The sequence below is a fragment of the Schistocerca serialis genome, chromosome 7 (genome assembly GCF_023864345.2).
Source record: "Schistocerca serialis cubense isolate TAMUIC-IGC-003099 chromosome 7, iqSchSeri2.2, whole genome shotgun sequence".
Classification (NCBI taxonomy): domain Eukaryota; kingdom Metazoa; phylum Arthropoda; class Insecta; order Orthoptera; family Acrididae; genus Schistocerca; species Schistocerca serialis.
This window is the reverse complement of record NC_064644.1, coordinates 388746203-388758561: the sequence shown is the minus strand read 5'-3', so window position 1 is coordinate 388758561 and position 12359 is coordinate 388746203. Positions and strand designations below refer to the sequence as shown.

General features: G+C 44.7%; 1 protein-coding gene across 2 annotated transcripts in view; it reads left to right on the top strand.

Moving 5' to 3' along the window:
* Positions 1–12359, top strand: part of LOC126412505 (probable 4-coumarate--CoA ligase 1) — a 165268-nt gene that overhangs the window by 51335 nt on the left and 101574 nt on the right. For both annotated transcript variants that reach the window (XM_050082132.1, XM_050082133.1), the window contains exon 2: positions 10187–10338. In XM_050082132.1, coding sequence (XP_049938089.1) covers positions 10216–10338 — 123 coding nt within the window. In that variant the 5' untranslated portion in view covers positions 10187–10215. The remainder of the gene's footprint in view (positions 1–10186; positions 10339–12359) is intronic.

Here is a 12359-nt window from a genome sequence, read left to right as displayed (position 1 = left end):
TCACTATGGCAAGCGATTTGTGATTAAAAGACTCAGTTTGAACAGTGAATAAACAAACTAGCGGCAATGTCGATCCGCAGGAGTTCGTTGAAACGAAGATTGCAAAATGGTCAGACATGGGTGTTAATGACGTAAAGGGCGGTATTATTTCTGGCGACAAAATGATCGTCATTTGTTCGCCTTCAGAAAATAACGATAGTGATAAGAATCTGAAGACACATTCAGGTGCAGCAAAGTAGCGGTTTATAGGGAATGCCAAGTGAATGCAACTTCTGCCGAACTAACACTGGTCCAACGCCTGCGTAATCGTGCTGCCTGTAAACTAAATACGAATCTGGATCAAAACAAACTTAGCGTTTTTCTCAGTGTACAAGAATCATGTTTCTCAGTATCTGGTCACAATACATGAAGATAATGTACAATTTTTGTGTTTACTTGGAAACAATTATAAAGCATTGTTCATGAAATTTGACCAATGGGTCTGTAATTTCCTCCAGAATTTCCACATTATTCGAATTTTTGATAGTCCGGATGACGTCGGTCCCACTTTTCGCTCATAAACAAGGTTCAATTGTACATACAGATTAACACCGTGGGCTGAACCATGAATCCAAACAGTGTGCCGCATTCACGGGCATTGTGCTCCCTGCTACAGATTACAACCACTTGAAATGGGCTGTACCATTCCACGCTGCAATTATCTCAGAGGGACAAGATGCAAAGGAACTGAGAAAGGGGTACTCACAGACCCTGCATAAAAGTGGTCAGATGTTACTGGTGGAGGGGGGGGGGGGAGCCTTGCTTCACACAACACGAGAAGTAGGAGCCAGCTGATGTGAAAGAAATGGTTGATCCAGAATCTCACCAGGTATCAAGCGATCACATATCTAACAAGCCATTAGTCATCAGTGCTAAGCATTCTGGGTTACTAAAGTCAGTGGGAGGAATGTTGTTTGACCTAGAGCTAAAAATCTCTCACGCACAATACTTATCATGATGTATTACATTTACTGAATGTCGTATCGTCATACTACTGAATAAGCCCCAAATAGATCAAAGAACTGGCATTTGATTGGTCCGGTGTCTGGCGCTAGTGAAGAGATGGACTGGTAATTATAGTGGAATAGAAGAAACACTGAAGTTGTACTGAATGTTCATTAATTTGTGACATCAAACAGCATAAAATCATTTCTTGCCTTGTGTCGGTATGTGATGTAATATCAGAACCAATCAACGCACAATCAGTATACCGTCAATCACTGCACATCTTCTTTGACGAAATATTTCCTCACGAACGGATTTATGGAAAGCTGAGTGCAGTCTCTGTCATCAAACGGAACTAGCCCAACTGCAAGTTTACACTACATCTTTATAAGGAAATCAGTGACCCACTCGTGCTTTGTACAGGTATCACTAAGTGTCTATGGTCGGCCGACTGAACTGGCATAGCGGATATGTTGCTTGCAGGGCACTGTACACAGATACGATCAAACGTTAGGTAACTGAAAATGATCACTTTTTTATAACTGACGCACGCCAGGAACGTGCTCAGTGCCGCAAGTGTTATCTGTTCCGTATTTAATCGGCGCTTGGAATGACACCTTGTGGCAATGACAAAGCTGAGTATGTTGACGGTGCATGTTTACTGCAGGGGGCACACTGTACTCAGTGGAGTGGGATTGCGTATCTCACGCAAGATGTTGCTAGGCATCAATTCCTGCGACATTATGAAACAATACACAGAAACCAACTGTACGAAAACTTTACAGCTTTTGTCACACACAACTGCACTTCAAGGATAGCATGGAAACTCTGAAAAGAACAGTTCTGCCCCCCTGCCCAGGTCCTCAATTTGCTTTGCCAGCTTAACCCAACAAAACATGCAACACTGTAAGTCTGTAGAGTTAGAGAAATAACGGATGCCTGGTATTTAGCCCCTACCACTCGGTTCTACGAAACATCAATCAAAGTTTTTTAACCGTTTGTCTGCGACGTGATTCAGAAACTTAAAATACCACATTATGCATCTAGTGCACCTTTCCTGTAATCTGCTCGTGTCAGATTCCTTTCGCCACCATGCCCTCTGTAATATTGTTGGATTTCAGCTAATTTGCATGTGAGATATTTGTCATTAAAGAAAAGGACAGCCAACGAGCTGTAGTTCGTAAAGATGCTAAGCATCACAGCACGAGAGTAAAGAGATGAAATATTTTTGTTTAATGTGCGCCTCTATCAAAACGCGCGTCCAGCGTTTAAATACTCTAAATAAACACCATGACCCGCTCGGCGCAGACATTTAAAATTATTGCCGCAGCGCTTGATAGCAAGAAGCTGCGAAATAGAAGAAAGAACAATCTATCTGTTGTTAAGAAATATTCTAGAGACTTCATTATCCCTTGTACTTTTGGTCGCCGACATGTTGAGACGTACTACATAGCATTGCTACAAGCTGTATTTTTATTTTGTGTAAAAACTATGTGAAACGACGAACAAATATTTCGGTATCTCGGGTGAGGATACAATGTACTTATGCACATGCAAGGACATTTAATTTTAAGAAGGAACGGACTGACAGAGCAGCGATTATTCGACTGCACCATTTACAAAAGAAATATCAGATGTAAGTCATGCATTTATTGTGTATTTGTCAATGTCTAGAAGTTTAAAGCCAATTTTTTCAAAATATATTAATATTTTACGATGCAATAATTTTCTTCTTAAACTTTTCTTTCACTAACCAAAAATAATGTTCAAATTGTATATGAGCTTTGTTACAGGTTCGCTCTTTATCGCGGTGTCTCGATTGCATTTTGGAGACCACTAATGTGTTTAACTTCCGATCTGTTAATCTTTCTCTTACGAAATTCCACTAATTTGCTTTCATTCCCATTTTTATATTCAAATAGGTCCCTTAGGTACTTTCATCGAAGATTGTGATTGCGTGAAGGCAATCCGGGTCAAAAGGTCAATTGTTCGCGTAATCAATCCGTACGTCTCCCGAACACAATCGAGAACTGACGCATCGGTGATCAATTAATAATCTCTCTCTCTTTTAAAGTCGTACTAAAAAACGGCTAGACAGGATAGCCGTAAGTACGCAATCTAGCGTTCGGTTGCATTTTGTTTGTAAATATTACCAACCAACAGTTACTGCATCACTATTATTAATAAGCAAGTTTCTAACGCCAGACCACATGCTGAACTTCGCTGCTCGCTGCTAGCATCTTGCTGCTCGATGCTGGCATATTGCTTCTCACTGGGAGCCATTTGCCAGAAGCCGTTCACATCATTGTTTAGTACATTGCTTGCACTGGTGTCAAACGGAAATGATGTTCTCTGCACAGTCTGACGACAGTAATACTGATTCGTTAAGGCTAAAAGTTAGGTTATAGTCATGCCGAAAGAAGAGCTGGTATGGGTGCATCTGCGCTATCAACAGGTCAACAATTGTCTAGTGCACTTGCTCCGACAGTTACGAATGTATCACTAAATATACCGTTTTATTTTAAATATTATTGAGCCAGAATTACGAGGGGCGTTCAATAACTAATCCAACATATTTTCATCTGAAAGCAGGCTGTTTATATTCAGGATTACAATACACCATATTTTCCTCCATTCTTTTCCTTACAAAACCCTACTTTTCAACATAAACTCCTTTCTTTGCGATGGGCTCACGTTACCTTATTGGAAGGGCCTATATGCCCACGTGGTACCACTCCAATGATCGACATCGGAGCCAACGTATTGGTGAATCGACAACCTCCCCATCATCCCCGCACCGCTCCCTGCATCCTTCGTTGGGCCAAACACACGGAAGTCGGAAGGTGTGAGGACCAGGCTGTAGGATGGATGAGAAGGAAAATGTTTTGTAAGCTCATGTCGAGTGCGCAGACTTGAGGTTTTGCGTTGTAATGGAGAAGGAGAAGTTCGTTTGCATTTTGGTAGAGACGAACACGCTGAAGTCGTTTCTTCAGTTTTCTGAGGGTAGCACAACACGTTGAGTTGTTTGTTTCACATAAATGGGACATCAATCAGAATAACCTGTTCAGAGTCCCAGAATAACACCGCCATGTCTTTGCTGGCTGAGGGTGAGGCTTTGAACCTTTTCTCTGGAGGTGAATTGGAGTGGCGCCGCTCCTTAGATTGCTGTTTAGTTTCCGGTTCGGAGTGATGAATTCACGTTTCATCACCTTTGACGATGTTCGAGAAAAAATTGTCAGGATCTGCTTCGTAACACCCAAGCAGTTCCGCACAGATGGTCTTCTGCTAGGCGGCGAGCAACGCAGCGAGCACTCATCTTTGAGTACCCCAACTGGTGGACGAGTGTGTCAGCTCTACCAGCAGACGTCCAGTTGAGCAGCGACGTGTCTGATTGTGACCCGTCGATCACCTTAAATGTGTGTGTCCGTAAGTTGCAATATCGCAGAAGTCTCAGCTGTGAGCGACCGGCCGGTACGCGGGAAATTCGACAGGTTTGCGCGACCTTATTGCGATGATGGCAGACGCCTTGCCCAGCGACTCGCCGTGCTTTTGTTCACTGCAATGTATCCCTAGGCATTCTGCAATTACCCATAAATATCTGCTATACTCTGGTTTTCCGCCAAAGAAACTCAATGCTTGTTACGCACCTCCATTACAGAAGCCGTTAGAAAGCTACGCGTAGCGCCGCCAGCTATCGGAACTTCATGAAACTGTAGTGGCTGAAGCAGGAATATTCTACGGCAAACTCGGCATTTTTCTCCGGAAATAGTCTGACAAAAAGAGTGTTTCATTATTTATTGAATGCCCCCCATAGTTAATCATAAGATAATTCAGCCTGCAGCTTTATTAATGCAGTGTCTGTGGATGAGTGATTACTAGAACTATTCACTATGAAATAATAGTTCGTCAGTTTTAATCTCCAATTAATTCATGTGCTATGTCTGTCACAGGTAGGTTTGTCCTGATACATCCATTTGTACTTCATGTACTATGTCTGCCACAGCGAGATTATCGTGCAGATATTTTAACAAATGAGACTGCTTGCTAGATATTTGTGCAACACATTCTAGAATGTTGTTGAAGCGTGTGGGGTCCGCACCAAATAGACTGATGCTGACATGATATTGTTAGCTGATACTTAGAGTGTACAAATAAGGGTAAATTGAATATTCACTGATTTATGTTTTGTGTGAGCTTCATGGAAATGCTGAGACGCGTGAATTGGCAGACTCTTGAACACAAATGCTAACCATGCTGTGAAACCCCTTACAAAGTTTCAAGAACAACATTAAGGAATCTGACGAATCTAGAAATGTGCTACTGCCTGCTATGTATCACGCCTGCAGGGATTGCTAAGAATAATTACAACTTGTGCTGAGGCATTTAAGTAGTCACTTTTTTTCGTTCTATACGCGTATGGAATGGCAAATAATAATGAGTGGCACAATGGGAAGTACCCTCTGTTATGCACTAGAGATTGGTTTGCAGGGTATGAATGTGGATGGTGTAGGATGCGCGAGAAACTGCATATAAAAGGAGCGGACCTCTAAACAAAGGCTCAGAGTAACCTTGAAGCAGCTAATCACAGTTGAAGGATCGGGATGGTTTGCAATGGTCGCTGCTCCATATACAAACGAGCTTAATATCCGCGTCAGGAGAGGACGGGTAGCAGCACTGCTAGAAGCGGGCCATACCAGTGAAACTGCAGTATGAACGTATCAAGCTCTTAGCTGCAGCGACGGGGCATCGTTGTGTAACAGCACGGTAACGTGGCTTCGCTCTAACGGCAAAGCACTGGAAGCTCTATGAAACAAACGATGCCGTAAGCGTCCGCCTCTTTACATAAGTACCCCCTGCATTATGATCGCGACAGAAACGCGGTGATCTACATTCTTCAATGGATATGAACTGCTGACATCCTTCCAAATGCACAGCTTTTGTCACTCGCTCCTCTCCCTGAAAGGCACTCTGAGGAGTGTACATGTATGTACGATATATCAGTGCCTGTGTTAGTCCGAATTACAATGCAAATTTCCTTCGGACATACAGGCATGTACGAAGGAACTTTACATCATAATTAGAAATTGCATAAGAACTGCTATATCGTCTTTATCCACCGACACTGGGCGAGTGATTTTTACTTGAGTCTATCCTGTGCGGGAATATACAGAATGGATGTATGAGTGTACATTGTGTGATCAAAAGTATCCGGACACCCCCAAAAACATACGATTTTCATATTAGGAGCATTATGCTGCCACCTACTGTCAGGTATTCCACATCAGCGACCTCAGTAGTCATTAGACATCGTGAGAGAGCAGAATGGGGCGCTCCGCGGAACTCCCTGACTTCGAAGTGGTCAGGTGATTTGGTGTCACTTGTCATACGTCTGTACACACTCCTAAACATTCCTAGGTCCACTATTTACGATGTGATAGTGAAGTGGAAACGAGAAGGGACACGTACGCCACAAAAGCGTACAGGCCGACTTCGTCTGTTGACTGACAGAGACCGCCGACAGTTGAAGAGGGTCGTGATGTGTAACAGGAAGACATCTATCCAGACCATCACACAGGAATTCCAAACTGTATCAGGATCCACTGCGAGTACTATGACAGTTAGGCGGGAGGTGAGAACGCCAAGTACCTTGGTGTAACCTTGGACTCTCGTCTTACGTGGAAACCCCACATAGACGAGGTCCACAAGAAGGTCTGCGCCAGAATGTCCATCCTATACCCTATCCTGAACTCAACCAGCTCCCTTCCTTGCCCAGTAGCAGTAAATGTATACCAGGCCCTGATCCGGCCGGTAATGGAGTATGCGTGCCCTGTCTGGGGATACGCGGCAAAGCAGCACCTGGACAAACTCCAGAGGCTGCAGAACCGCGCCCTCAGAAGGGCACTGCATCTACCTCTTGGATTCCCCACAGACGACCTGCACGCCGCAGCCGAAATCCCATTCCTGAGAGAGCGTTTCCAGGATCTGGCGAGGGCCTTCTATGAAGGTTCTTCCAGATCCGGAAATGCACTCATCCACTCCATAGGTCGGTATGACATGTCCCGCGATAAGCATAAGCGCCCTATGACGATCTTCGACGATTAAGTCGAAGAGAAAATCCCAATACCCAATCCCTAATCCAGTTCCATCCCATATAACACTAATCTTTTCGCCTACCTCAGGCAAGTACCAGACTCACTCACAACAAACATCACAAGTCACAGACACCAAAAAACTATAGAAAAATCACACACACAAGTTCACAGGGGAGTAAAAGCCGAAAGACTACAAACTCCCCCTCGCACTTCCCCCAAAGAGCGGAAAGTAATAGATGTGAGCAACAGGGAGGTGAGAAAACTTGGGTTTCATGGTCGAGCGGCTGCTCATAAGCCACACATCACGCCGGTAAATACCAAACGACGCCTCGCTTGGTGTGAGAAGCGTAAACATTGGACGACTGAACAGTGGAAAAACGTTGTGTGGAGTAACGAATCACGGTACACAATGTGGTGATCCGACGGCAGGGTGGGGGTATGGCAAATGCCCGCTGAACGTCATCTACTGGCGTGTGTAGCGCAAACAGTAAAATTCGGAGGCGGTGGTGTTATGATGTGGTCGTGTTTTTCGTGGAGGGGGCGTGCAGCCCTTGTTTTGCGTGGCACTATCACAGCACAGGCCTACATTGATGTTTTAAGCACCTTCTTGCTTCCCACTGTCGAAGAGCAATTCGGGGTTGGCGATTGCATCCTTCAACACGGTCGAGCACCTGTTCATAATGCACGGCATGTGGCGAATTGGTTACACGACAATAACATCCCTGTAATGGACTGGCCTGCACAGAGTCCTGACTTGAATCCTATAGACCACCTTTGGGATGTTTTGGAACGCCGACTTCGTGCCAGGCCTCACCGACCGACATCGATACCCTCGACACCTCTCCTCAGTGCAGCACTCCGTGAAGAATGGGCTGCCATGCCTGAAGAACTCTTCCAGCACCTGATTGAACGTATGCCTGCGAGAGCTGTCTTCAAGGCTAAGGGTGGCTCATCACCATACTGAATTCCAGCATTACCGGTGGAGGGCTCTACGAACTTGTGAGTCATTTTCAGCCAGGTGTCCGGATTCTTTTGATCACGTAGTGAAGGTAGTAGACACAAGATTGACAATATACAGGGTGGTCCGTTGATAGTGACCGGGCCAAATAGCTCACGAAATAAGCATCAAACGAAAAAACTACAAAGAACGAAACTCGTCAAGCTTGAAGGGGGAAACCAGATGGCGCTACGGTTGGCCCGCTAGAGGTCAAACGAATATCAAATGCGTTTTTTTTATAGGAAGCCCCATTTTTATTACATATTCGTGTAGTAGGTAAAGAAATATGAATGTTTTAGTTGGACCACTTTTTTCGCTTTGTGACAGATGACGCTGTAATAGTCACAACATTCCGCCGGTGCGGACGGTATTTGCTTCGTGATACATTACCCGTGTTGAAATAGACAGTTTACCAATTGCGGAAAAGGTCGATATCGTGTTGATGTATGGCTATTGTGATCAAAATGCCCATCGGGCGTGTGCTATATATGCTGCTCGGTATCCTGGACGACATCATCCAAGTGTCCGGACCGTTCGCTGGATACTTACGTTATTTAAGGAAACAGGAAGTGTTCAGCCACATGTGAAACTTCAACCACGACCTGCAACAAATGATGATGCCCAAGTAGCTGTTTTAGCTGCTGTCGCGGCTAATCCGCACATCGGTAGCAAGACAAATTGCGCGAGAATCTGGAATCTCAAAAACGTCGGTGTTGAGAATGCTACATCAATATCGATTGCACCCGTACCATATTTCTATGCACCAGGAAATTGCATGGCGACGACTTTGAACGTCGTGTACAGTTCTACCAACGGGCAAAAGAGAAATTACGGGACGATGACAGATTTCTATTTAGCGACAAAGCGTCATTCACCAACATCGGTAACGTAAACCGGGATAATATGCGCTATTGGGCAACGGAAAATCCACGATGGCTGCGACAAGTGGAACATCAGCGACCTTGGCGGGTTAATGTATGGTGCGGCATTATGGGAGGAAGGATAATTGGCCCCCCATTTTATCGATGGCAATCTAAATGATGCACTGTATGCTGATTTCCTACGTAATGTTCTACCGATGTTACTACAAGATGTTTCTCTGCGTGACAGAATGGAGATGTACTTCAAACACGATGGATGTCCGTCACATAGCTCGCGTGCGGTTGAAGTGATATTGAATAGCATATTTCATGACAGGTGGATTGGTCGTCGAAGCATCATACCATGGCCCGCACGTTCACCGGATCTGACGTCCCCGAATTTCTTTCTGTGGGGAAAGTTGAAGGATATTTGCTATCGTGATCCACCGACAACGCCTGACAACATGCGTCAGGCTCATTGTCAATGCATGTGCGAACATCACGGAAGGTGAACTACTCGCTGTTGGGAGGAATGTCGTTACACGTATTGCCAAATGCATTGAGATTGACGGACATCGTTTTGAGCATTTATTGCATTAATGTTGTATTTACAGGTAATCACGCTGTAACAGCATGCGTTCTGAGAAATGATAAGTTCACAAAGGTACATGTATCACATTGGAACAACCGAAATAAAATGTTCAAACGTACCTGCGTTTTGTATTTTAATTTAAAAAACTTACCTGTTACCAACTGTTCGTCTAAAATTGTGAGCCATATATTTGTGACTATTACAGCGCTGTCTATCACAAAGCGAAAAAAGTGGTCCAACTAAAACATTCATATTTCTTTACGTACTACACGAATCTGTAATAAAAAATGGAGGTTCCTATTAAAAAAAAAAAAAAACGGTTGATATCCGTTTGACCTATGGCAGCGCCATCTGGCGGGCCAACCATAGCGCCATCTAGTTTCCCCCTTCAAGCTAGACAAGTTTCGTTCTTTGTAGTTTTTTCGTTTGACGCTTATTTCGTGAGATATTTGGCCCGGTCACGATCAATGGACCACCCTGTACAGAAGTTTGGATCCAGCTGTGAGCCGTGCTCGCCTAGCCAAATGTTAAAGCGACCGCTCTCGATAAGCGGGAAATCCGGGTCTGGCACAAATTTTCGTTGTCCTGTCACTGTACGGATGATGGTTGTCCATATTCGGTACTGCTAATGCATTAGTTGGGCATGTATGTGTTGTTACAGAGAAACCAGACACCTAGATACCTGTGACAATGGCAGCTACGGACAGCGAACCTATTCTGAGTGGGCCCAGGGACGACTGGCCCCGCCTCGACGTGCATCTGTCGACGCGCTTGGTTCGCAGTCTTGTTGGCATGGGCGATCGCATAGTGCAGGTAAGCCAGCTTCTGCCTTCATGTAATTACACGAGAACATCGTACCTAACTCTCGACTTATGCTTTACCTACAAAGTTCCCTTGCATACCGAACATTTCTTGTACACTATCTGATTAAAAATATCTGGACACCAATTAATATGAAATGTGTCCACCCTTCACCTTTATTACTGTTTTTACTGTACTAGGGACACTTTCAATGAAGTGTCTGAATGTCCGTGGAGGAACAGCAACCGGCCGCGATGGTCGAGCGGTTGTAGGCGCTGCAGTCCGGAACCGCGCGATTGCTACGGTCGCAGGTTCGAATCCTGCCTCGGGCATGGATGTGGGTGATGTTCTTAGGTTAGTTAGGTTTAAGTAGTTCTAAGTTCTAGGGGACTGATAACCTCAGATGTTAAGTCCCATAGAGCTCAGAGCCATTTGAACCATTTTTTGGAGGAACAGCATCCCGTTCTTCATCAACCGAAACCAGAGCAGGTGGTGAGGTTGGACGCCGAGTTCTGAAAGCAAGACGTCGTTCTACTCATCCAGAGGCGTTCAGTTGGGTTCAGGTCGGGACTCTGTATAGGCTTGTCCATTTCAGGAATGTTATTGTCCACAATCCATTGTATCACAGATGCTGCTTTGTAAAAAGATGCACTGTCATGCTAGTACAATCAATCATCGTCTGCGAGCTGGTCATCTACCACACGCAGCACACAACGCTGTAAAATGTGTTCAAATGCAGCCCCGACCCCCCCCCCCCCCCTCCCCCATACCGTAACACCATCTCCTCCACAATTCACTATTTGCCCATGGCGACAGGCAAATTTCTCCAGACATTCGCCAAACCTGAACCCTCCCATCTGATTGCCAGAAAGCATAGTGTGATTCATCCAGACATCCACTGTCCAGCGACGTCACTGTTTCATCAACTCAAGTTTCGCTTAGCGTTGACTACAGAAACGTGTGGTTTATGAAGAGCTGTTCGACTATTGTACCCCATTCTTTAACTCCCTGTGGGCAGTCACTGTGCTGGTGATTGATTCCTTTGGTTCCTTTTATGCCGTTTCTACAAACTTCGCAAATCTCGACAGTCCCTATCCATCAACACCTCATCCCTGTCTGCTATTGGTTTAGCTGTGGTTGTTCGTTCGCGTTTCCACTTCACAGTTACCTCTCCAGCAGTCGATTTGGGCAGCTTCAGAACGTTTGAAATATCCTCGATGAATTTGTTACTCCGCAGACATCCGGTGACGAGACCACATTTCAAATCAGTGAGCTCTCCTGACCAACTCAAAAAAAAAAAGGCTCTGAGCACTATGGGACTTAACATCTATGGTCATCAGTCCCCTAGAACTTAGAACTACTTAAACCTAACTAACCTAAGGACAGCACACAACACCCAGTCATCACGAGGCCTGACCAACTCATTCTGCTGTTACTGCCTCCCTATTGAAAACACAATACTCCCTGCATTCGTTTATATGCTGATACAATAGCTCCATATTTAGCAATTATATGCAACCCCTCGCTCGCAGAAAATTCCGTACCTGAAGGTTGGAAAATTGCTCAAGTCACACCAATACCAAAAAATGTAAATAGGAGTAATCCGCTGAATTACAGGCCCAAATCACCAACGTTGATTTTCAGTAGGGTTTTGGAACATATACTGTGTTCGAACATTATGAATGACCTAGAAGAAAACGATTTATTGACACACAGTCGCCGCGCGATTAGAGGCGCCATGTCACGAATCGAGCGGCCACTCCAGTCGGAGGTTCGGGTCCTCTCTCAGGCATGGATGTATGTGATGTCCTTGTCATAAGTTAGCTTAAGTTAGTTTAAGTAGTGTTCAGGACCGATGACCTCAGCAGTTTGGTCCCATAGGAATTCACCTACATTTGAACATTTTTGACAGTCAGCACAGATTCAGAAAACATCGTTCTTCTGAAACACAACTAGCTCTTCATACTCATGAAGTAATGAGAGCTAATGACAGGGGATGTCAAATGGATTTCATATTTTTAGATTTCCAGAAG